Below are 23,895 nucleotides of genomic sequence, written 5' to 3' on the forward strand. Positions count from 1 at the left end.
ACAATATGGTAAGAATCAGTGAACCCAAGAAGTCAAGAAAACAGGGTTGTTGACAAATTCTATCTCTTGAACTTTAGAGTAGCAACATTCAGTATAACAGTGTGAATGGAAACAGCTAGTGGACCTCTTTTGAACAAACCTTTGATTATTAAAATGATTAAAAGACAAATTTAAACACAACAACATACCAAGCCGTTTGATACGATAGAGAACGCAAATGCAAGATCATAGATAATAGTTGCTTGCGGTGGAGGGTTAGAAACCAAAGGATAGATAAAACGACATAAAGCATAAGAAGGAGTATTCTGACGAGTGATTGTAACAGAGCGCACCAGCATGACCACCAACTAACTTTGATCATCTGTTGAAGAAGAGAAGCAATCAGTCTCCGTGGTGTTGACTTCGAGTTGCATATGTCCTGAAATCCCATCTACAGTTCTCCTTACTACGGATGTGTAGTCGCGACAGTTGGCCTCGAAGCTTATGTGGAAGATGGCATTCTTAGACTTGGCATCAATGGGATTGAAAATCGGAGACGGCGGCTCATCATCATCATCATCATCATCATATTGAGTTGTTGTTACTCGGGTTTGCACAAGTACCTTCTTCAACTCCATCTCCTTTGGCGGGAAAGCATGAGATCCAGCCTCGCAAACTTTGAAAAGTGCAAAGTGGGCATACAGACGAAGCCAATCATTTTTACGAATGTCCTCGTCCGGAACCTCGTAGAATCTCTGATCATCAGCTGCTTCTTCTGGTGGTCCCGACAAAAAGGTAGGCATACATCCTCTGCGTAACGCATCAACCCTACTAAACATGAAGTGGTGGAAATCTGGCTGATACGGCTGATACGCTACAAACAGAAAAGGAGGTCAGGTCAGGTCAGTAGAGAGAAACAAAATGTCTTTCTTGTTTCAATAAAATAAAGAAAACCTCCTGTTGTGGTGGGTTTGATTCTGCAGCCTTCAATCGTAACTTCCATCATAGCTTCCAAAGAGGCAGAGGCACCAAAAGGTCTTGTGACCATAGTTTGCAGAGTGAGAGACGACGGAGACGAATCAGCAGCAGCATCAACATCAACATCTTCAACCTCATCTTTAACCTCTACAGTAATATAGTAGTATAGAGGAAACGGATGCTCGGTATTCAATTTTGGTATGCGTAAGAACTTCAAGTTCCTATTGTTCTCAAAGTTGAACCAATGAACAGCCAACTGGCCGTAGAGATCCATTTCGGGAGGTGGTTGTTCTTCCTCCTTGTCCCCAAAATAAAAATGTGAGAGTCCGATCAAACGTGGGACACGAACGTCAGGATCGATATCGAAAAGCTAAACCCCAAAAAAAAAAGAAAAAAAATACAAATTACAATATAGCCGCGGGGAGGAGTAGGTAAGTAATATTTTTAGGGGTTACCTACATACCTGAGACTCAATCATTTGGCGGAAGTACCTTTCGTCTACTTCTTCCGATTCTCCTTGATCTTCATCTATTTCACGTAAATGATTGTCGTATTCCTCATCAGATAGATTCCGCATCTCCAACAACTGCTTCAGAGGTTTCCTGTTGTCGATTCGTTTAAAAGCTTTTTCCTCAATCACTTTCTGATGATACATACAACAACAAAGGAGAGTGTGTGATAAAGTTACAATCGCCATGGCCAAAAAAAAAGAAAAAAAACAAGTAATACCTGACATGTGCATCGACCCACTACTTTATCATCGGAATCTAAAACCCTCAACATAGAGAGGCATTGTTCGTCCGTTAGCTTTCCGCTATCCAACATCCGCCGCAGAGTATCCGCCATCTTCTTCTTCTTTCGACGTTACGTAGGGATTTCTTTCTGTGTTTTTTATATTTTAAGTGCGGATAGGTCGGTCACTAGTTATATAAACCAAGTGGTAATGGGCCCAGTACCGGCCCGGACCATATGTATAGGGCTTCACACATTTTGGGCCCACCTACACGATTAAAGATCTGGTAAGAATCAGTGAACATAAAAAGTCAAGAAAACAGGAATGTTGATAAAATTCTAAAACGTTGTGGCTAAAAACCGAAAACCTCAAAAAGTAGGAGGACCACAGTTTTAAAAATAAGTCAAGTCGAACCTTTTGTCTTGCTCAAAGGTTTTAGTCTAAAGCCCTAAACCATTTCCTCTGTCTCGCCATTGCTGCTCCATCGATTCCATTCGTAAAAACCCAAACTTTTTTTGTTCAAATCAAAACCAAACACTAGTGTTTTTGTACCTGAGATTGAAAAACAAAAACATGAGGTATCAATGGCGGTTGCTACTTTCTCGGAGCTACCGTTTATCACATCGTCTATCACTTTCTCATCAGTCCCACCAGTTCCAGGTAGTTTCCAATTCGACCCGATCTTTCTCTTATTTCCTCCATGAAGAACGTTCTGGAGTTGGAGTTTTGCAACAAAGACAGTGTCTTTTTGCCTTGGGATTGAGCTCTGTTAGCCGAAGCTTTTCATCTGAGCCTGTGATTGAAGAGAAACCTCCTGCTGAGGCTGTTGTGATTGATGTTTTTAGAAGATTGAATTGTAAGGATGAGATTAGGAAAGAACTTGATTCGAATGGTATAGTGATTAGCCATGAGTTAGGACTAAGAGTTCTGAGGGAACTTGAATCAAGCCCTGATGTTGCGGGGAGGTTTTTCCAATGGGTTTTGGAGGCTTATCCTCGAAAACTTTCCTCCAAAAGTTATAACACGATGCTTCGTATACTTGGTGTTAATGGTCTTGTTCGTGAGTTTTGGGAACTGGTTGATGCTATGAAGAAGAAAGGGCATGGTGTATCAGCTGGTGTTAGGGATAAAGTGGGTGAGAGATTTCTGAAAGATGGTCTGGATGGTGATTTGGAGAGGCTTAAAGAGATTTTTGCTTCAGGTTCTATGGATAATTCTGTGGACAAGGTTTGCAATAGGGTGTGTAAGATTGTGATGAAGGAAGTGTGGGGTGCTGATGTGGAGAAGCAGTTAAGGGATTTGAGACTTGAGTTTCGAAGTGACCTGGTGAAGATGATTTTGGAAAAGCTTGACGTGGATCCGAGGAAAGGTTTGTTGTTCTTTAGGTGGATTGATGAGTCTGGCAATTTTAAGCATGATGAGAAGACGTATAATGCTATGGCCAGGGTTTTAGGGAAAGAGAAGTTTCTTGATAGGTTTCAACACATTATAGAAGAAATTAGGACTGCTGGTTACGAGATGGAGATGGAGACTTATGTTAGGGTTTCAGCAAGGTTCTGTCAGACTAAAATGATTAAAGAAGCTGTGGAATTGTTTGAGTTTGCAATGGCGGGTAACAATACACCCACCCCGCACTGCTGCAGTTTACTACTCAAGAAAATTGTTACTGCGAGTAAATTGGACATGGATTTGTTCTTAAGAACTGTGAAAGCTTATACTGATAAGGGCAACGTTGTGCCTGATTCTATGCTGCAGCATGTCCTCAAGTCTTTGAGAAGCGTTGATAGGTTTGGACAGAGTAATGAGGTGTTGAAAGCGATGAACGAAGGTGGCTATCTTCCTAGCGGTGATCTGCAGAGTGTGATTGCATCAGGACTTAGTCGTAAGGGAAAGAAAGATGAAGCCAATGAACTTGTCAACTTTATGGAAACCTCTGGAAATCATCTAGATGACAAAGCAATGGCGTCTTTAGTTGAAGGGCATTGTGATGCTAAAGATCTCGAAGAAGCTACAGAGTGTTTCAAGAAGATGATTGGCAAAGAGGGAGTCTCTTATGCAGGTTATGCATTTGAGAAGTTGGTACTTGCTTATTGCAACAGTTTGAGGGCAAGAGATGCATACAAGGTTTTCACTGAGCTAGTGAAACAAAACCAGTTGAAACCTTGGCACAGTACATACAAAATCATGGTGAGGAATCTGTTGATGAAGAAGGTAGCAAGAGATGGTGGGTATGAAGAAGCGTTGAGTCTTCTACCTATGATGAAAAATCACGGGTTCCCTCCTTTTGTGGATCCGTTCTTAGATTACTTATCAAATAGTGGAACAAGCACCGAGGCTTTCGCTTTTCTCAAGGCTGTGACTTCAAAGAAGTTTCCATCTAACTCAATGGTTCTGCGTGTATTCGAAGCTATGTTGAAGTCTGGAAGGCATAGTGAAGCTCAGGAGTTGCTGTCTATGTCCCCAAGTTATATCCGTCGCAATGCAGAAGTTCTAGAACTTTTTAACTCCATGAAACCTGATAAATGTTCTTTAGAAAAACCTGTACCCGCTCCTGCTCAAATAGAAGCTTGAATCATTATTATAGGTTTTTTGGGACATGGGGAATGCTCGACTTATACACAATCACTATTTCTGCTCCAATTTTGCTTGCCTTATTCTGCATATTCTGGACCATAATTGCGTGTCATCCTTGCGCAGGGGCCATGCTAATCTTCTCTGTATCGTTCCAATTTTATCAGATGTCCCCGAAGGTGACAATCAGTTAATGACTCGAGCGATATATAAACCCTTTAGTTTACTTCCAAGTTTATCGATGTGGTGGGGTTATGGAATAAACAGGAGAAAATTAATTATTTGGGCTTGTGGGCTTTTTGACAGGATGTCTCATCTTGAGTTTTGTTATTGGGTTCGAAGAAAATATACTATCTCATCTCTTTTATGTGTGTGTACCATAATATTTTCGTTCATAAATCTTTTTTTTTTTTTTTTATCAAAAGTTTCAAAGTTTTTCAGCTTTTCAAGATTACAGTTTTATCATACGGGGACAAAATAAGAATATCTATGAGTGGTGTGTACTTAAGATTTGTTAAGTAAAGAAATCAATGATTTGTGTATCAAAGATTCTATAGTGATGAGTGATGAACATGCACGAGTTGTATAACAAATACGAAAGCAGTGGTGCTCTCCGATCCCCTCGGTTAGTTCAAATAAAATCTCCTCAAGATCAGTAGAGCAATTTTTTATATAACAAATACATAATATGTATATATAAATACACAAAACCATATCGCGTTTTACAGTTTGTCATTTCATGATTAAACATTTTTGTCATTGCATGCTTAGATATGCGAAGAGGCATTTACGAAGATGAATGTAAAAAGACGTCATGTGCATGCATCAAAATAGTAAACTTCATTACTGCAAAGATTAATAAATGAATCAACTAACTTCATAACTATTGATCGTATATTAATTAATGACTGCTCAACTTCGCTATGTATTTACATATCGGACAATACAAAACAAAAGCAACCAAAATCTTTAGTATTGACATGCGTATGCTTTCATCTTGCCCTTGAACATACACACACACACACTCATATAGAAACGTACATACACATCTATATATGTAATATGTGTATCGTAGTAATGAATAAACCAATCAATCACGTGAACAGATGAGCATCATCACGCATCTTCTAATGATGTAAATCCTTCCCTTTTGTTCTTTGAGATATTTCCCAAGTCTTCTACTTTGTGATTTCTTCTCCTTTCTCTTCAAGTTCATGATGCCTTCCATATCCGTCGTCTGCGTCCTTAAGAGTCCGGTTTTATATATGATATAACAGTGAGTGTATCGCAAATACCAAAAAGATGGTGAGATGAGCGTTATAACAATGAGCGTATCGCAAATACCAAAAAGATGGTGAGATTTTATATGACTAATCCTTTGAAAAGATTGTTTTCGATTCTTTTCCAAGCAGGAATCTTCTATGGATGTAGAGAGTGTGACTTTGTGAAGAGAGATGAGAGCTTTGGAAGATAAGTGATTTGATGGGGAAGATACTCGTTCGAATGAGTTTTTATAGGGAGAATCAATTTGTCTGCATTCTACATTTTAATAGATAAATTAATCATATCTATCTATCAGAATATTAAAAATTTAATTATGTTCAGTGGATCAACCTTATGAATAATAAAAATAATAATAATGCTCGACAAATTATTATCATTTTCATGGTTGAGTCACGTCACCAAACTTTACATAACAATGTGAAAATCCACCAACCAGCGGCCATTTGGTTGCATAACATATTCTTCTATGCAATATACTAACAAAAAGTAATTATTTTAATCAGTAAAAATAGTATTATGTAATGAAAAACTAGATATAGTATATATAATTTCCTTATATTTCTTCATTTTTATTTTATTTTTTAACACATTGACCAGTTAGAGCCAATTTGCTTCAAATGAAATATACAGATCCCATAAAATGTGGATGCTTGAGTCATTTTTACTCGCAAATAAAAATACGACATTAACTTTTATAACTTTAGGTTCGTTTTGTATATACTAAAATAGCTGGCAAATCATATATAAATAAATTAACTTGCAATATACCCTTTTTCAAAAAAAAAAAAAAAAAAACTTGTGTAACGATACTCAAAACCGTGTTGATCTCTAGTTCCATTCGAAAAGCATACTGCCAAACGTGCAAAAATGTACAAATGGATTTTGATTCCTTCACCGTTAACACGAAATTATTGAACTACTCATATCAGTAACGAGTATCTAACATCTATTGCTCTTTAAAAATGGGTTAACGTTGAAACTTCGATTTGGATTTTTTTTTTACAATTATTAAAATAGTGTACCTTAAGAAAACATTTTGTCAATGGTACCGTGAGAAAGCATTATAATCTAATTATCTAAAGAAACTTCGTAAGCTCAAATACCAAAAATAATTATACTGCTAAAAGCTGCCAAAGATTATGTATATGATACTTTTCATCAAACCCAACATAATTGGAACAAGATTAAGTTTTTAATTACTTGAAATTTTCGATTGTGAGCTTTTACATACAAATTTTACATAATGGCCGAAAACATAATCCCACATGTCTTTTCTCGTGTTCCACCATGAAATCAGCCGTAACTTGAACCTGGCCCTTGCTTCACACAGTTTCCAGTACTTCACCATTCATAAAGTATTACGTACACAATCACTCCATTTTTAATAGTTATATATAATAAATTTAAATTAATTTGACTTAATAATTGTTTTCAAATACCGAAACCTACATATTTTATCAGCGCCTCAATTCTTGAAAATTGTTTCGTGCCCCCTAGCTACTATATTATATCCCGATTTTCCCCTATGGCATGCATGCTTCAAAAACAGAACATTTTGGACTTGTAAATATGGTTTGTTCTATGTTCAACTACACACACTCAGACTGCATATCGTATTATGGCTGCGTATAGTCATTAAAACCACAATCCATCGAAGCTCTTTAAAAAAAAATCAAGAAAAATAAAAGAAAACAATAATGACAGTTATTGGTATCTTATTATTTTAACAAAAAGACACAAGTCTTGAACTAATGTTGTCTTGGTAGTTCTTCTTGTTCAATTATTAAGAATTTCTGAAGTAAGGATAACATAATAAAAATAGAGAAAGAAAACAAAACCTAACATAGAAATAAACAAATTAGAAGAAGCATGTGGAGCATGCTGCACGTGAAATTGGCATGGCTAAGGGTTACTGTTTGGCATAACCTAGACAATTTTCGTTCTCTTGTCCCCTTACTAATTAATTTACTAATACCAATACTCTAATTCGTTTCATTAGAAACCATTATCATGATAATGTTTACCATATTCAATTATATGACTTAATTAACAATGAACTTGAACAAAATTAAGAATCATAAACCCGTATCTTGGTCTTGGATGATTCAAAAGATAGAGTGTCGCGTAGGTAAAAACTTGTACGGTGCAACGCACCAAGAAACAATTTCGAATTTGTAATTTTGGTTTACTAATCATTCGAACTAAGGCTGATTGGATTCTTGCTAATGAAGCATCCAATATCTTGGAACTAGTATTCTAGTAATGTAATCAAGATGCTTACATATACAAACATCAATAATCCATTATCCATCTATATTAATATACGTTGACCCATACTTCTGTCCTTAGTGTATTTCTATGCACTTTGAGCAATTATTTAACTAAAAGTCTCCTAATCATTGTGGTACTTTAATTTTGTAATGAAATTTTGGTTTTACATAAAAAGTATAGACGATATGTTAATTAGACGATATGTTAATTAAATCCTTTTATTATTGAGAGGCTTAACGGGCCATTAAATAAAGAATTATCGGGCCTTAACAGGCTAAATTAAAATTTGCGATTAAGTAACCTTTTATAGACCCAATTGAGTTTTATTGGGCTTTAAATTTAGAAGCAATATGATAAATAATAATAATAATAATAATATAATATAATAAAAAAACTGATGAACACGGAAGAGCAGAGAGATCTCCAAAGATCCTTACTTTGATTTGATTCTTTCCTGTGTCTTCTCCGACCTGTATAAAGGTTTCATCACAGACAAGACAACAATGGCGATTGTCTGATCATCAAAGCTTAATCTCCCAAACCCACCTCTATCTCCTTCTCCTCAAGCAAGTTTCATCTATACTCTATTAACCAATCTCCTCATCACTTGCTCTAACTCTACCTGGTTCCTCCATCTCTCTCTCTCTCTCTCTCTCTCTCTCTCTCTCTCTCTCTCTCTCTCTCTCTCTCTCTCTCTCTTATCTCTCTCAATCGTCTCCGCGTGTCTTCTTTATCATTGCTGGGCCATAACGTGGTAGGTCGCATCTTCTTCTCAGATTCTATGGTCTATGGGAAGGGAAAAACAAAAGCTTTGTGAGAACCAAATTGATTTGTGATCAGAATGTTTGGGTTTTGTTGAATCTTTCAGTTAAAATCGTTGGATCAACCAATTACTTTGCAATGTATTTTGGGTTCGAGCTCCAAAGTACTCATCTTTGGGGTCAAGGTACTTGTGACTGATGGATGACTGCAGTTGTTGTGGAGATGATGACGATGTGGTGCGATTTGGATTTGTTAGACTGGTCTGGTCGATTGGAATATTCTCGGGTTTGTTGATTCTTAGGGGAAGATAATGAGAGGGAGATAGAAGAAAGGCAAGAAAGACTGTGGGAGAATGCGTAATGGGCAGATTGAAGGGAACAAGAAGAAGTAGAAAGCTGTTCATTGTAAGTCTATAGAGTTAGTTACTACTTGGGGTGCTTTTTGGGATTTTAAGATGATCGTTTTAATGTTCTATTTTTTTGGTGATTTATAATGTGAATGATGATGAATTTGAAATGTTTCTATATACTGTGATTGCTTTATTGAGGAGTTGCATGTTTAAGGATTTGGTTGTACAATGTGCGTAAGATAGAGTAGACTACAGGAAAGCTGGTTCTGTGGTATCTTTAGGTTTAGGAGAGTTACTTTCTTTTTTTAGCAAAAGGATAGTGATTTCTTGATAAAATGATAATGATAATGCCTTTTTCTGCTGCAGTTGTAGTAGCGTTCATACTTCTAATCTAGCCTCTTACCCTTTGCAGTGAACAAGAATGTGCTTCGTGTCGTTTCAGAAAGATGCTGCTGCTGGTAGCGCTGATTTGAAGTCAGAACATGCCTGGTCATGTCTCTTAGGGAGATATCTATTCAAGGATTATCCATTAGAAGGTTATTGATCTTGGACTCTGCCGGGTGTATACATGTCTCTGGTCGTCATCCTCTCGGATCAATCTTTGCTTGTCATATGCAGCAGTTGCCTCGCTTTATGGATGTAATGATCCCTTGTTCTTGAAATGTCTGTTAGGTAAAGTGATATTGTTTTTGTTTTTGACACATTGGATATCAAAATTTCCTTTGTTTAACACAAATTATATGGTCTTTGGTTACTGCAGTTACAAAAAGCTTTTGGATTTCAGACGGGGATATTATTTCATGCTTAGGGTGACAAGTCTGATGAGGAAGCTATCATAAAAGAGAAAGATAGAGTTAATAAGATAAGAGATGAAATGAAAGACCTATACAAAACTTGGATTTAGGTGCGGTAACACATAAAATATTTACCATAAAATTCGAATGTCGAGTGTCCATGGAATTCAAATCAAACTCTTGTACCAAAAAATAATAGCGGAATGTTTATTCTGCTTTCAGAGTAATTTAAATGAAAACATGGACCATAACTGAGATCAGATGATGAATGTGACATGGTGATTATAACATGCACGTGGTTTACATATGCAACACAAAGCTACTCCTTTTTATTGTCCACTTTTTTGTTATTGTTGTTGTTGTTATCTTTGGAATGTTTAGAAAGAGAATTCCATATTTCATGCTATATATTGAAAACAACCATAAGCATTCATAGTGGGTTGGTCCATCACAACAATTCACTTGTTATCTAGACCAAGCTCCTTAGAAATCAAAGATAACGTCTTGCTCTATCAATCGATATCACATAGTTTGAAATGTTGTTTATATGTAATTCACTTTATACGTATAGTTGATTCTCTTATTCTCTAAAACATAAAATTGACGTCCAAACATACATATGGACAGCGTTAGAGGTTTCAGCTAAAGAAGAGAAGCTGTTACAAAAAAGGTTAGGCATCATCAATCAATGAATGATAGATATGTCATTTTCATTATATTCTATTGCGGTGAAGTTCAGATATGTGGATATATAGGTAGGAGACTATGATATGAACGATAAACATCTTATTCACTATATCTCACACACTCATAAATGAGACCATAAACATCAACTTCGCGTACCAACCCGGACTAAGTGAATAGAACCAGCTGCCATAACTTTCAACTCATGCGTAGCTCATAAATAGTATGTAGTCAAGATTCGAGAATATCATCTATGATTTTGGACGATGTACACATATTCTTTTTCTTTTCTTTAATATAAGTTTTTAAAAACTTCAGACATGTTAATTATAGGATTAAATAAAATTTTAACACATGTAAATAATAAATATTTTTGCAATTTTTTTTTTTTTTTCAGTCAATTTGATAACAGTGAAAAATAGGCAAACATGTTAAATCAATCAATCTTGTCAGACTAATCAGTTCCATACTTGAAGTTTTAACTGTCACTATACAAATGAAAACATGAAAAAGAAACCAGAACTAATAGAGATCATAACCTTTCGAGGAAAAATTGGAACATGCCAAGTGAATCTGTTTCCTATATATGGATTACACCCAAAAAAAGCAGAAGACAAGAAAGTTAAACTTTATTGTGAGATTTTATTATATCTAAGTCATCCAATGATAGTTCAACATATAATTATCTTATAATATTTTTCAAGAGATAATTATATTGGTATACCCTATATAACGAAACAAAATTAAAGATGAGTCAGAAAACTACAAAGCAAGTCAATATCTTAAGTAATAATAAAAAAACCAAAAAAAACTCAACGATGCCTTTAATATTCAAAGGTACATTTCCTCCCTCTCACAATCCTCCGTTGCAAAATATTCAGTTCTAATGGCTTTGCATGGCGAAGAGCTTGAGTTTAACTTTAACCTAAGAGAATTGACTCGAAAAGGTCATCTAACTTGCGAAAATCGAATATCTAGAAGGTTCTCTGCCTCATGTATCCGAAGCTTCAGAGAAGATCACAAGTCTTGTACAACAAACTTCACCATCTCTAGTACTCTGTCTTCTCCTGGCTACTCCCTCAAAGGTATTAAATGTATATATAACCTCTCTTTATTATGATATATCTTGTTTATTAGAAAAATGGTTTTGTAATTTTGAATATTGTGACAGATGAGATTGACCCATCAGATTATTCCTTCACTAGTGCACTCAAGGGTAAGTTTCGAAGATTGAAACTTTTGAGAATTTCGACCTATTCTAAGCATTTGCTAATTTGAATGACTAATCAAACCATCGGGTGCTACGTCGTATATTATAGTAATTGTTGTCAATTAAGAAAAAGCTAAAAAGACAATTCTGCTAAAATCATTACGTTTCGATAAATCTTTTTTCAAATTTGAATCAAACAACTAAGTCATTATATTACACTGTGTTGGTTTGTTTATATATCATTGCTAATAATAAAAAGCAGCTCTGTTATACAAGAACAGGGTACATTTAATAACTTTTTAAAGTTTTGTTTTATTTGCTAACACAGCATTGCAAGCAAAAGCAATGTACAAGAAGAAATGTGATTGGTTGAAACCAGAAGGGGTTGTTGAGTTAAACTCGAAGTGGAACGAAGCAGAGAAGTATATCTGCAATCCTTTGTCTGGTGAAGTTCCTATAGAGTGTTTGTCTTCTAGAACCCTAAATTCAAGATCCTTCAGAAACTTATCCACCACGCATTCTCCTCCACTCACGATTTTGCCTTCCAATCATAATCCAAGAACGGTTACTACTCCTATGGTCAGAATCATTCATGGGGATTCTAGATCTCCGTATCCTGTTCTTATCCAAGGTGATTGTTAATGATCTCGATTTATATATAGGGTTTTTTTTTTTTTTTTTAATGACCAAAAAGAGTTTGGGGGTGTTTTTTAGCAGAAGAGAAAGTTGTGGGGTTGAAACGAGACGTGGGTGTGCAGAGTGCACCGGCAACTAGGGTTGGTCCGGCGACGACGTCGCCGATTATGGAGAGATCAAAGAGAAGACAGGTGGAAGATGATGATGATTCGCCGGTTGAGTATGCACTTAAGAAAGCTCAACAAGAGGTACATATAACATATCTGTTCAATTTTTGCTATGATAATTTTTTTATTTAACCCAACACATTCATAATTTAAACATTTTTATAAAATATGGGTAGAATTTTGCATTGGGCCATTCGAAATAATTGAAATCATGTAAAGGAAAGAAAGGTACGTACGTAATAATTGCATAAAACTTTGAATTTCCTTTCTGCAATTAGATTCTTTCACAGAATAAGAGAAAACACAAATTAATACATGAATGCTCAGTGTATAAATTTTGTATTTTTAATCATAGAGTAGACAGTGATGAGACTCCACGTTTTGTTTGTTTATACATATAAAAATACTGTATCCTTTTTGAGATGTATCTTCTTCATGATATTTTGATTATAATAAAAAGGACAAATGGTCATAATACGTGATAGTAGTATCCATCATATAAAACACTCAACAGTATCGTCCAACTTCGATGTTCTAATTATTTCATGAAAAATCTTTCATTGGACCCCATGTTATGATTTTGTGTAGTCTACATTGAAAAAGGCTTAATATATATATGTGCACATTTGTATATATACCCAAACCCAAATATACTTTTACGAGTTGAATCATTCAACCAATAACATTTTTTTATAGTGATTAACCCACCTGATTAGTTGCTGCTTATGTTGAGGGGTGTTTTCAGGATTTGAAGGATGTGAAGTCAGAAGAAAAGGAGAAAAGTATGACAAGGAAAGAAATTGAAGAAGACGATAGAGAGAAGGAGACAAAAAAGAAAAGAGGAAGTAGGTGTTTCTCCTGGATGAGGAAAATGCATAGACAACCAAGAAAATCCAAATGCATCTTTCACATTTGTCTACCTCATCTTATCAATACTACTTGTTGAACCAATAATATTCTAGTAAGAAATAAAAGAAAGACCATCATTGGTTAACTTAACACAATAATAATGTAGCAATGTTTGCAAGATCATATTGCTTGTGTTTCTCTCCCTTTTATTCTCGGTGTATTTGAAGTATGTAACTTCATACTATATGAAATTTATTTAAGTTTTTTTGTTGGTACACGTTACATGTTTCAAAATTTTGTTTTATAAGATTGTAAAAGACAACTTTTTTGTTCAAGGTTTTATAACAAACCAAGGACTCTGGCATTACCAAGATCTCCCACTATCAAAATTATTAGTAAAACTTTCCTTGAAATCAAAATTACTCTTACAAAAAGATTATTTCATAGGGAAATGAGCATGTTTTTGCCCCTTTCCTTTTTATAAATACACTCTCCTTAGTATGAATCACATTGCTTGTTTTCTCTTCATAACTTGTTGATTGACCGGTGCCATTGAGGATCAAATATCATCGGACTTCCATTTAACAACTGCAAGAGTGTGGCGGCCACCACAAGCGATTGACTTAGCTAACCATTTTCCTTCTTCTTCTTCGTCGGCATGATTAAAGCTTCCTTCAGGTGGAGGTATCATTATAGGTAATTCCAATGGTTGTCCTGTTGTTACTTTCCTTCCATATCCAAGTCTACCATGATCTCCTCTACCAAACTGATCCAAAAGACAAAACATGATCAGAGGGACGATTGTTTTTATAATGTTTCAGGACAAAACCCAAAAGCAGTTTTCTTGGTTTGAAGGGACTAACCGAGAAGATTTTGCCATCTCTTGTCAAAGCAACTGAATGTGTTCCGCCACAAGAAACCTAAATTTTTAGGAAAGAAGAGATCTCAAGATTATTATAAGTTAAATGCTTTACCTACATGATAGATCACTCACTGAAGTTTGAAGCTTTACTTACCTGAATTATATCTTCTTCAGATAGAAGATTTACTTTCTGTGGAACCATTTTGCTGCTCTTGTCATTGTCACCGAACCCTAGTCTTCCGTGTTCTCCTCTTCCCCAACCATACACCTAAGAATCAGAAGATCATATAATCATATCTAGCACATGGTGAGAATGAGAAGAGAAGGGAATATAGAAACTTTGAGAATCAGTTCTACTACCTCTCCTTTATCGGTTAAAGCCGTTGAATGCCACCCACCAGCAGCAATATCGACCTACAGGTACGTTTAACAACATCAGAATCACTTTTTAAAAGTTAATGGGTATCAAAAGGAATCAAGAAAAGGGAAAAAAGCAGAACCAAAGTGAGATCATCAAGGCCTTGGACTGGAACAGGATGAGATGTTGGCTGAGTGTCACCGGTTCCAAGTTGTCCGTATTCGTTATTACCCCATGCCAATAATCTGCCATCTTCTTCAAGAGCCAGATTATGAAATGCTCCAACAGCGATAAGACGAACATTTTCAAGACCTTGAACTCTTACAGGAACAGATATTTGTTTTCTGCAATTTGGAGGGAACCAAACCCCAACACTTAAGTAATAGCTTAATATTGCACAAAATGAATACTATTGATATGAGTTTAATTGTTCTCTCTATACATGTCACCAGGAGGCCAAGGTTGACCCCAAGTCCACACATGACCTTCACGTGTCAGAACCACCGAGTGAGTACCACCTGCAGCTACCTGTTAAGAAGATTAGACCTCAAACGGTTTATTCATACATCAACATTAAAGAGTAGAACATAAAGTGATGGACACAGATTTAGTTCTGAGGCAATGCAGAGAGCTTTAAGAATTAGACTACAAGCAACTTTACCTGTCGGACTGTAAGTTTCGGGGCACAACGCTTAGGGATCACAATATCTCTTCGCACGGGCCTACCCATCTCGTCTTTTAAAGGCTCGTCACCACATTGTCCATACTCATTCCCACCTACATACTCATTCCCATAAGATTTAACAAGCAAAACATATAGAGAGAATGAAACAATAATAACACAGGCGTTACCCCACGCATATGCTCGGCCCTGATCATCAACAGCTAAACAATGCCAACCACCAATTGCTGCCTACCATCCATTACAACATTCAAAGGTACAAACACTAAACAGTAACGAAAACCAGAATAGATTAGTAGAAGAAGAAAAAGATCAAACCTGAGTGATCTTGACATTGGCAAGAGCCTTAACTCGACTAGGGATGTTTTCTGTTTTTGTTTCTGGTGGGTGTCCTAATGTACCTCTTTGATTCCAACCCCATGTAAACATCTGAGACCAGTTCAAACAACCAGTAACATAACTTAGTGAAATAGAGCTTTTTAAAATCTTAACTTGGCCAATTCAAATGTTGAATTTCGTCATCAAAGTACTGAAACAAGGACCATAAACAGACCAATTACAGGATGATAACACAAACAAAACCTGTTAAAGAAAACAACTTTGAGATATTGGCTGACTTCTAATCAAGATTCTCACAGCTTAGAGACTTTTCACACAACAGAGGAAGACACAGAGCTTCATTATATATATATTATTGTAAAACCATGTTTCTAGTTCCTACAAATCTTAAGAGAACTTGTAAAACCAAATAGTACACGCCCTCTTCTTTTTTGGCTATAACAGATAGATATCAGCTCCGCTAATACATAGAGACCAAATTAAAATGAAGACAAATCTCATTTCAATGAATATTCGGATAGTACCGTGCCATCATCGCAAATGGCGAGGGAGTTACGGCTACCAGAGACAACGGAGCGAACAGAGTAAGGCTCAAGAGCTTCAACGACGCAAGCCCATTCCTTGTCTTCGCTGGTACCAATTCCTAGTTGCCCATCTTCTCCAGAGCCCCTGAAAAGCAAAAAACAAGAAGATAACAAGAGAGAGTGAGAGACCAAGTACTAACAAAAGCGAGTGAAAAATCCAAACTTTGATAAGTAGAGAGAAGTGAAGAGAAGAGTTTTAGACCAGGCTATGATTGAAGTAGCTGAAACCATTTGAGAGAGAGGGAGAGACGAGAGGAGAGAGAGAAGGTGAATGAATGCACAAAGACAAGCGGAAAAGCAAAGCAGTGGGATTCGAGGAGGGGGATGGTAATAATAATAGCGATGTGTGTTTTTTATGTTAAGTATGTGTCTAATTACTTAATTAATACTAATAGGAATAATATTCATAATCACTAAAAGACATTTATTTGCGTATATTCGTATTTCAAAAAGGTATGCTCAATAAAACTATTGATTTTAGCATATGTGTTCGGAGTTATTGACGAGATTTTTTTCAATTTCTAGTAATGTTAGTTGAATATAAAAAAAATTATATTCAAAATATAAATACACACATATGGGAAACATGAATAAAAAAGGAACAACAGAAAAATGATAAATAAAGACAATAAATTTAAATGTATTATGTATGGAAAGAGACCCATGAGTGTTACTACTGCACAAAAGGAAAATAAATTATGACATGAAGAATAATGCTCTGCCCAAAAAAAAAAATAAAGACATTTTGGAATTTATTTTTGTTCTATTGGACATTTTAGGTCCTTGGTTTTGTTTTCACTCTTAAAATAGTTTTGCTTCTTCTTTCTTCACTTCCTAAATACTTAACAAGCAATATCGCGAGAATCAGCGATCAAGAGCTTTTTAAAAGCAAACCAACTAAAGAAAAGAGAACAGAGGTTTTTAAGTTTTCTAAGAGAATATCAAATAATGATCTTTCTCGCTGCTACTACAAACCCCAATAATCATATCATATGTTTTTGGAAACTAAAGCCAAATCCGTACCATTACATACTTAAGAAATATCTCTTCCTCACTTTCATCTGGTCAATGCCCTGTCTCTGCTGGTTTGCCCTCTTCCGGCTCATGTTTTGACGCCTCCTTGATCTCATCACCTCCCACCTCATCCTGAAAATGAGCAACACATCACAGTTTAGTAGAAATCTCTCGGCAAAGAAGCTTAGATTGCGTAGATATGGGTTAACGGGAAGAAATCTTCAAGGAGAGGCAAAAGTGTACATTGATGTCAGAAGTCCAGAGGGTCAAATTGTCACGGAGAAGTTGCATTATCAGTGTACTGTCTTTGTATGATTCTTCTCCTAATGTATCCAGCTCAGAAATGGCCTCATCAAAAGCCTGTGAAGAAAACAATATTAAGCAAACTGGTGCTTTTGAACAAATGTTACAAAGTCTGAAAGTACCATAACATTCCGTAGAGTAAAAACAAACCTGTTTCGCGAGACTGCATGCACGATCAGGCGAGTTGAGAATCTCGTAGTAGAAGACAGAGAAGTTAAGAGCAAGTCCCAATCGAATCGGATGAGTAGGAGCTAACTCAGCAAGTGCAATATCCTACATCAGAAGGAAAACACAAACAATCATTCATCAAGACAGCCCCCTTTACTGGTCTCAAGCAGCAAATTCAGATACATGTTCAAACTTAAAGAGTTTACCTGAGCTGACTTGTAAGCAACGAGGGTGCTCTCTGCAGATTCCTTCCTATCAGCTCCAGTCTTAAACTCAGCAAGGTACCTGTGGTAATCACCTTTCATTTTGAGGTAAAAGACTTTGGACTCAGCCAAAGATGCAGTTGGAACAAGGTGAGAATCCAAAAGATTCAATATTCCATCACAGATTCTGTTAAGTTCGGTTTCGATCTTTCCTCTGTAGTCTTTGATAATCGAAACATGATCATCGTTGCCTCTGCTTTCTTCCTTTTGTTCAATGGAAGATATGATCCTCCAAGAAGCTCTCCTATCACCAATAACGTTCTTGTAAGCAACAGACAAGAGGTTTCTCTCTTCCATAGTAAGCTCATCGGTGTCAACAGTCTTTGCGACTTTCTCCATGAACTCAACCATTTCCTCATAACGTTCAGCTTGCTCAGCTAACTTGGCTAAGTACACATTCTCTTCTCTCAAAGACGACATCTTCTTTGTTATTCTTATCACACACTTCTAGATCCTGTTTTTCATAATCCATTAACAAAATTCCCAATAATTACGAAAATCACAAAAGAGAAAGATACAAAACACAACAACGGTTTCGTGTTTTCTACCATTTACTCGTACGGATCAATCCTCAATTACGGAAAAAAAAACATAAAAGGAACACTATGCCAACAAGACCTAGAAAGAAGCCTAGATTATACGCCAGATCTCGAAATAACAAGGAACACATACAATACAAAGATACGAAGTCGACGAAACGAAAACATGAACGAGCAACAGAAGAATGATTCGTAGAGCAGAGAGAGAGACCAGATCCAGGGAGCTTACCGTGGGGGGATTTTGGAATTAGGGATTGTCGAATTCGAAGCTTGTGAGTCTTGTGACTTTGTGAAGGGGAGAAGTGAGAAATTAGGGGGAAAAAGGGAAGAAGAGACTGGGCTTTGATTTTTGGAGAAAGTAAAGAAGAAAAAAGGCCCAATAGTAACTCGACAAGTGTCTAACGGTGTTGACCGGTCAAAGACTTTAATAAACGTGAAAAATGATAATTTTATACATTGATTGGGCCCTGATTCCATCTTTAGGGTAAAAGTCATTAAAAGTTGTATGCCGTGCATTGTTGGTAATCTGACTTTATTGTGTTCTTCAAACTGATTAATGTAATTTCGGCTTCACATTGATGTTCGACACAAATTTCTTCAAATGTTCACAATTTACTACTTCCCACAAATACTTTTCTGTCTTAATTACCTTCCTCTAGAATTAGGGTTATGTAAGATAAGAATGCTAAAGGTTGAGATTACTTTACAATTAATTTCTCTATTTTCTTCAGAATTCGCTCTATAATATTCAGTTTCGATTCAAACATTCATCCTTACTGAAAATAATGATGCATGCCTACTACAAACAAGAGTATATTAGTCCTTAGAAACCAAACACTCTCAAGATATACATCATGTTTTTTGTGATACAAAAAGTTAGATCCAAAAGTGTCTATGACAAACAAAAGAAATACTATTTCATACGCTAATGCTTAAACACGAAAGGTAAAGAACTAAAACCAAAAAAAAAAAAAACAATGGTAGAAAGTAAAAAAATTTCAAACAAAGAGTCTTTTTAAGTAGGCTTCCTCATATTTCTTCCTGCACGAATCACTTCATCCACTAATAGCAACTGCGAAGCAATGACCGGCCTGCAACACATTAACCAAACGACCGTTTTAACTGCCTGACCTCAACCGCAACTGAATTAAAGACTCCATTATTTTTAAATGCCAAATTTTAGCATTGCATTTACAAGTTGCCATTTGGTTTCACACATACCCTGAATTGATAAGTTGGCGTTTCACTGAGTAATTGTCGAAAATTCCAGCAAGCAGAGGGTCTATGGGTTCTCCATCCTGTAGGTTTAGTCCCACAACGTTTCCTTTGTCATGCTCACTCTGTATAAACATCAAAATTCCGTCAATAAACCTATTTCAGAATGTTAACTGGAGCATAATCGATAGTGGCAGAAGAGGAAAACACAAGTATAATACCGTTAGAGAAATGATAACGTCTTGAGTGTCAAGCCCAGCATTTTCGGCGAGTGTCTTGGGCACCACGAGAAGAGCGTTGGCAAAAGCTTCAACACCGAGTTGAGCGCGCTGCAATTTACCCATACTTAACATTAGCAACCGGAACAAACAAGAACTGGTACTGGAAGGGATTTTACTTTATACTTACCCCTTGAACGGTTTTCTTGACTTCATTGATCAAGTGTTGTCTTGCTGCAACTTCAAAAGCTCCAGCTCCCTACGGAAAGAGACAGATGTCAATAAACCAAAACAATCACACTGAAGTAGCAATATTTAATCCTTGTAGACAAGAAGGTACTTACTAATACGACACACTCATCTTCTAAGGTATTCTTAACTGATCTTAAACCATCACGGACAGCGTCTTTAATTTGAGCAATAGTGTGGTCGTTAGGCCCTACAGAAAAAAAAAAATAAATAAATAAATCATAGATGATCAGTGACCAGGCGTATAAAATTAAGCAAAAATGACCTTAGCTGCCAAAAGATAAAAGTTTTGGCCTTTGTACCTTTTATGAGGATAGTACATGAATGAGGATTCTTCACTTGCTCGACAAATGTATACTTTTCCTCTCCAAGAACATGTTCATAAACAAGTCCAGCCCAACCAAGAGAGTCAGGGGTCAAGTCATCAACGGAGTTCACAGCTTCTCCACCACATGCCAAAACCAAACGTTCCATGTTCCTCCTCTTTGCTCTTCTAAGGGCGATTATCTGAAGATACATATAAACATATATATAACGAAACAGAAAGATAATTCGGTTGTAACAACTTGTAGACACGAGAAACCGAGTACAAGACAAGAAACAAGCTTAGTAGAAGATCCAGGCATCTGCTTCTAGGTGAATACTCTAAGTGGACAACTTTTTCTCTATTTGGTTTAAATTCATTTTGCCTTTACTTTGAATCTCAATTCACTTGATTTTACAATATTTTCTGGATTTACCATACTTTTCTAGCAATCAGATGCTGAAATAAAGAAAAAGCTAATCATAGCTTACCCCTTCTCGAGCAAGAAGATCCAATGACGGGGGATCAATACCCTTTTGATTTATGATAACAAAGCTGTTATCATTACCAGCACAAACCTGCATGAGAAACAGAATATGTAAATATCTGAAAGAATACAGCATATAGCTAGGAGGTAGTAGTGGTTTCAAACTCACCTTGTTCTTCAGCTCAATAATTTTCTGAACTCTTTCATCAACGGAACGTCTCTCAGCGGTAACCATGGCTTCCCTCTGTTCCGCATTCGAGTAGAAAAATCCTGCATTAATTTCACTGATATATACGAAGTTAGGCTACAAACGCACAAATACATAAGATAGTACATCTAACTTCTAGTCTTTCATATGTCTTCAACCAATCAACCAGAGATTTGTATTACGTACCTCTTCTCATACTCTAGTGACACATTGCAAGTCAGGATGTGACAATTTTCCGCACGTCGCTTCATGTCAGGGTGTCTTGAACCATGATCAAGAACAAGCCCCTCAACCTAATACAAGAGAAAAAACCTATGTTAATGTTATATTACAACGGGTGCATAAAGATGACATTTATGATTCACGACCAGCAAAAATATTTAATCCCATACACAAGTCATTTTACTAGTGTGAAAATCTGTAAAATCCGACTGAAGAAATTTACTGTAAAACAAAGGCATACCAATCGTGTGTCAACATCGAATTTATGGCGCATGTGCATAATCTCAACCATAAACAGATCAATAGGTTCTTCAGGCTTCCGAATGCAGAGAACCTGTTAAATGCGGGAGTTAGCTAATCAGAAGAACCAAAATAGATCCATAGATAGTTTTTGTATATGTGAAAAAGCATGATGATATTCAATGAGAGTTATCGTCAGTAAACTTACCGAATTAACAACAATATCAGTCAGTTGATCAGCTAAGCCTTCATACAACTAAGTAAGACAGAAAAAAAAGCTAGTCAGAAAGCAAAGAGAAGAGTCGGTGATAACAAAAACATAAAGATACCAGCAAACAAAGAATACCTTTGTTCTAAGCGTTGTCCTGGCAACCATTTTCAGGATCTCATTGTCAGGCTCATCACCCATAACCACAGGTGTCTTGAAAGTTTCGAGAAATTGGAGAGTAGCTCTTTTAGCAATCTCGAAACCATCAACTAAGACACGTGGATGCATTCCTGAGACAAATATAAACCTTTCATTAGGACCATTTCTCACTGAAAGTAACCAAAACATAACAAGGTAGCTGATCTGAAGAAGATAGGTATTATATGTTAACCATGACATACAGATTAAGAATATGAAAGGCATCAGATCCAGAAAAATTATAGAAGACACACATAGAGAAGCATAAAACTACCCAAATCATCAACAAATCAAAGTAAAATGCAGAGACAAGTTAGTTTGGCTAACCTTCATCGATGCAACGCTCCGACTGTTTCATAAGCTCACCAATGAAGATGACAGTGCAAGTAGTACCATCACCACTTATGTCATCCTGTGCAACAGCTGTCCTCGCAATCATAATGGCAGTTGGATTCTGAATTTGCTGAAAACATAAGCAAGTGACCACTGTAAGAATCAGAGTTATCCATTAGACCAAGGGACTGGTCTAAAGATCAGCCTAACCTAAGTAGGGTTTTAACATGTCTTCGAGTACAACGAACCAAATTACATGATACCAGCCATAAACAAATTGCTAACAATAAACAAATAGGCATAATCCTAGCGTTTTACAAGCTTCTGAACACAATTTACAAGTAAGAAGAGACAGTAAGCTAGATTCTAATCAATCAATCAATCAACAAGATCTAGCATATTTATTTTATTCTACTTGAATCGGACATACCATTTCTTTTAAAAGGGTGTTGCCATCCTTGGTAAGCTTGAGATCCCCAGAACCACCAACAAGCCTACACAGAGAGTAATCGATAAAATCGCATGAAAATGAATATATATACAGTGAGAGTGAAGAGACGAAGAAATAAAGCATAGATCCATCAAGAGCGAAGAGAGATACATCTTGATAGTTCCCTTAGGACCGAGATTGGACTTGAGTACATCCTGTAAACCCTTAGCGGCGTTGATGGTCATATGAAGCGCGGCCGATTTGTTGAGCACCTCCGCGTTAGGATTCAGAACTCGCACAGACATTTTCGATTATGAGAGATCGAAACAAACTGGAAATAGAGGAGAGGGGAGAGAGGTTGTAGATTTCTAGGGCTTTTCTTTTCTTCTGTGGGAGCTCCGAGCTTCAGTGAGATGAGTTTTTTTTTAATTCCTCTTTTAAATTTCGTGAGGGATCCAGAGAAGAAGATGCGAGTGACGGAGTGAGAAAACCTCTTAAAAGGCATCATGAGTGGAGTAAACGACGTCGTATTAGCAAAGCGTAGAAACTCTATCTGCGCTAGAGACTCTGAGTAATAACCAGCGAAGAGCCGAAGACCAATGTCAATTTCTGAGAAATTTGAACTTAATGCATCTAGGGGTGTCAATCGGGCTGGCCCGGCCCGAAACCCGTAAAGCCCGCATTGTTTGAACTCCGGCCTGGCCTAAAATATTTCCGAGCCTATATTTCAAAGCCCGAGCCCGGCCCTAACAGGGTTACAGGATTTTTCGGGCTTTTTCGGGCTTATTTTACCGATAAAAAATTTAAACTTATAAGCCTTAAAAAACAGTGTTTGAAAGTGCATTATAAAATAATCAATCAAAAATTTAATAACTCATTTACTGTATATTCATTACAACCAACTTAATTTAAAATAAAAAGTTTAAGACTAAACAAAATTTTGATACTTTAACCAAATAAACTAATATATAATTCATATAAAATATCATGGATAAATTTTTTTAAAGTATTAAGTATGGTTATTAAGTAAATATAAAAACTAGGATTAGAGTTTAAAACTTTAATTACAATAAATTATTAATCAAATATTGCAATCAAACAAAAATGTTAACAAAAAAAACACAAATATATTTGTTAAAAGGCTTTTCGGGCTGACTCGAACCCGGTCGGGCTAAGCCCGAAAAACTCTATAGTCCAAACGGGC

The 23,895-nt window shown here is 36.3% G+C and overlaps 6 protein-coding genes and 3 pseudogenes across 12 annotated transcripts; 3 read left to right on the forward strand and 6 right to left on the reverse strand.

Annotated features, from left to right (window-relative positions):
* Positions 1-127: 127 nt before the first annotated feature.
* LOC104744324 (UPF0725 protein At3g44770-like) lies at positions 128-1,857 on the reverse strand. The gene is made up of 4 exons (XM_010465355.3): positions 1,687-1,857; positions 1,421-1,600; positions 934-1,327; positions 128-853 (listed from the first exon to the last, which is right to left on the reverse strand). The coding sequence occupies exons 1-4, from the start codon at positions 1,801-1,803 to the stop codon at positions 348-350; spliced, it is 1,197 nt and encodes a 398-aa protein (XP_010463657.2). The 5' UTR covers positions 1,804-1,857; the 3' UTR covers positions 128-347.
* Positions 1,858-2,134: 277 nt separating this feature from the next.
* LOC104744325 (pentatricopeptide repeat-containing protein At3g02490, mitochondrial pseudogene) lies at positions 2,135-4,330 on the forward strand (annotated as a pseudogene). Its single transcript, XR_015581558.1, has one exon. The product of XR_015581558.1 is annotated as a pentatricopeptide repeat-containing protein At3g02490, mitochondrial pseudogene (transcript).
* Positions 4,331-4,349: 19 nt separating this feature from the next.
* On the reverse strand, positions 4,350-4,445 carry LOC147926174 (U6 spliceosomal RNA; annotated as a pseudogene).
* Positions 4,446-5,351: 906 nt separating this feature from the next.
* LOC109129286 (small polypeptide DEVIL 2) lies at positions 5,352-5,716 on the reverse strand. The gene has a single exon (XM_019237117.2). The coding sequence runs from the start codon at positions 5,487-5,489 to the stop codon at positions 5,352-5,354; it is 138 nt and encodes a 45-aa protein (XP_019092662.1). The 5' UTR covers positions 5,490-5,716.
* A 2,517-nt stretch (positions 5,717-8,233) lies between these two features.
* LOC147926175 (uncharacterized) lies at positions 8,234-8,976 on the forward strand (annotated as a pseudogene).
* Positions 8,977-11,186: 2,210 nt separating this feature from the next.
* Positions 11,187-13,542, forward strand: LOC104744327 (uncharacterized). 6 transcript variants are annotated; one of them, XM_087487585.1, is made up of 6 exons: positions 11,187-11,490; positions 11,577-11,621; positions 11,944-12,246; positions 12,333-12,499; positions 12,595-12,646; positions 13,164-13,542. In XM_087487585.1, the coding sequence occupies exons 1-5, from the start codon at positions 11,292-11,294 to the stop codon at positions 12,619-12,621; spliced, it is 741 nt and encodes a 246-aa protein (XP_087343711.1). In that variant the 5' UTR covers positions 11,187-11,291; the 3' UTR covers positions 12,622-12,646; positions 13,164-13,542. The 6 variants fall into 6 exon arrangements, with proteins under 6 accessions (XP_087343711.1, XP_087343710.1, XP_010463661.1 ...); XM_087487584.1 differs by having other exon boundaries at positions 12,330-12,499; positions 13,164-13,476; XM_010465357.3 differs by lacking the exon at positions 12,595-12,646 and having other exon boundaries at positions 11,192-11,490; positions 12,330-12,499.
* A 114-nt stretch (positions 13,543-13,656) lies between these two features.
* On the reverse strand, positions 13,657-16,443 carry LOC104744329 (ultraviolet-B receptor UVR8). The gene is made up of 11 exons (XM_010465360.2): positions 16,295-16,443; positions 16,033-16,177; positions 15,488-15,598; positions 15,340-15,400; positions 15,149-15,264; positions 14,930-15,015; positions 14,630-14,831; positions 14,490-14,543; positions 14,284-14,397; positions 14,131-14,187; positions 13,657-14,033 (listed from the first exon to the last, which is right to left on the reverse strand). Exons 1-11 carry the CDS (start codon positions 16,321-16,323, stop codon positions 13,827-13,829), a joined length of 1,182 nt encoding a protein of 393 aa, XP_010463662.1. The 5' UTR covers positions 16,324-16,443; the 3' UTR covers positions 13,657-13,826.
* A 528-nt stretch (positions 16,444-16,971) lies between these two features.
* LOC104744330 (14-3-3-like protein GF14 nu) lies at positions 16,972-18,779 on the reverse strand. Its single transcript, XM_010465361.3, has 5 exons — positions 18,609-18,779; positions 17,784-18,294; positions 17,560-17,682; positions 17,350-17,466; positions 16,972-17,238 (listed from the first exon to the last, which is right to left on the reverse strand). The coding sequence occupies exons 2-5, from the start codon at positions 18,258-18,260 to the stop codon at positions 17,158-17,160; spliced, it is 798 nt and encodes a 265-aa protein (XP_010463663.1). The 5' UTR covers positions 18,261-18,294; positions 18,609-18,779; the 3' UTR covers positions 16,972-17,157.
* A 400-nt stretch (positions 18,780-19,179) lies between these two features.
* LOC104744331 (T-complex protein 1 subunit zeta 1-like) lies at positions 19,180-23,220 on the reverse strand. Its single transcript, XM_010465363.3, has 15 exons — positions 22,863-23,220; positions 22,692-22,755; positions 22,256-22,391; positions 21,869-22,020; positions 21,731-21,778; positions 21,524-21,616; positions 21,247-21,353; positions 21,022-21,136; positions 20,857-20,943; positions 20,364-20,568; positions 20,157-20,251; positions 20,003-20,071; positions 19,816-19,923; positions 19,601-19,719; positions 19,180-19,470 (listed from the first exon to the last, which is right to left on the reverse strand). Exons 1-15 carry the CDS (start codon positions 22,994-22,996, stop codon positions 19,395-19,397), a joined length of 1,608 nt encoding a protein of 535 aa, XP_010463665.1. The 5' UTR covers positions 22,997-23,220; the 3' UTR covers positions 19,180-19,394.
* Positions 23,221-23,895: the final 675 nt, after the last annotated feature.

Source organism: Camelina sativa, chromosome 15, assembly GCF_030686135.1.
Source record: "Camelina sativa cultivar CO46 ecotype springtype chromosome 15, ASM3068613v1".
Lineage (NCBI taxonomy): Eukaryota > Viridiplantae > Streptophyta > Magnoliopsida > Brassicales > Brassicaceae > Camelina > Camelina sativa.

What these genes read in the sequence shown, in the direction of transcription:
- LOC104744324 (XM_010465355.3), bottom strand. Translation starts at nt 1,803, where the DNA reads ATGGCGGATACTCTGCGGCGGATGTTGGATAGCGGAAAGCTAACGGAC. An exon ending in TGGGTCGATGCACATGTCAG is followed by an intron (nt 1,601 to 1,686) that starts GTATTACTTGTT and finishes ATGTATCATCAG; the next exon opens with AAAGTGATTGAGGAAAAAGC. An exon ending in GCCAAATGATTGAGTCTCAG is followed by an intron (nt 1,328 to 1,420) that starts GTATGTAGGTAA and finishes TTTGGGGTTTAG; the next exon opens with CTTTTCGATATCGATCCTGA.
- LOC109129286 (XM_019237117.2), bottom strand. Translation starts at nt 5,489, where the DNA reads ATGGAAGGCATCATGAACTTGAAGAGAAAGGAGAAGAAATCACAAAGT.
- LOC104744327 (XM_010465357.3), top strand. Translation starts at nt 11,292, where the DNA reads ATGGCTTTGCATGGCGAAGAGCTTGAGTTTAACTTTAACCTAAGAGAA. An exon ending in CTTCACTAGTGCACTCAAGG is followed by an intron (nt 11,622 to 11,943) that starts GTAAGTTTCGAA and finishes TTGCTAACACAG; the next exon opens with CATTGCAAGCAAAAGCAATG. An exon ending in TTAAGAAAGCTCAACAAGAG is followed by an intron (nt 12,500 to 13,163) that starts GTACATATAACA and finishes GGGTGTTTTCAG; the next exon opens with GATTTGAAGGATGTGAAGTC.
- LOC104744329 (XM_010465360.2), bottom strand. Translation starts at nt 16,323, where the DNA reads ATGGTTTCAGCTACTTCAATCATAGCCTG. An exon ending in CTTTAACCGATAAAGGAGAG is followed by an intron (nt 14,398 to 14,489) that starts GTAGTAGAACTG and finishes TCTGATTCTTAG; the next exon opens with GTGTATGGTTGGGGAAGAGG. An exon ending in GAGATGGCAAAATCTTCTCG is followed by an intron (nt 14,034 to 14,130) that starts GTTAGTCCCTTC and finishes CTTTTGGATCAG; the next exon opens with TTTGGTAGAGGAGATCATGG.
- LOC104744330 (XM_010465361.3), bottom strand. Translation starts at nt 18,260, where the DNA reads ATGTCGTCTTTGAGAGAAGAGAATGTGTACTTAGCCAAGTTAGCTGAG. An exon ending in TTGCTTACAAGTCAGCTCAG is followed by an intron (nt 17,683 to 17,783) that starts GTAAACTCTTTA and finishes CTTCTGATGTAG; the next exon opens with GATATTGCACTTGCTGAGTT. An exon ending in CATGCAGTCTCGCGAAACAG is followed by an intron (nt 17,467 to 17,559) that starts GTTTGTTTTTAC and finishes TTTTCTTCACAG; the next exon opens with GCTTTTGATGAGGCCATTTC.
- LOC104744331 (XM_010465363.3), bottom strand. Translation starts at nt 22,996, where the DNA reads ATGTCTGTGCGAGTTCTGAATCCTAACGCGGAGGTGCTCAACAAATCG. An exon ending in CTGATATTGTTGTTAATTCG is followed by an intron (nt 21,617 to 21,730) that starts GTAAGTTTACTG and finishes CGCATTTAACAG; the next exon opens with GTTCTCTGCATTCGGAAGCC. An exon ending in TCACTAGAGTATGAGAAGAG is followed by an intron (nt 21,137 to 21,246) that starts GTACGTAATACA and finishes CGTATATATCAG; the next exon opens with TGAAATTAATGCAGGATTTT.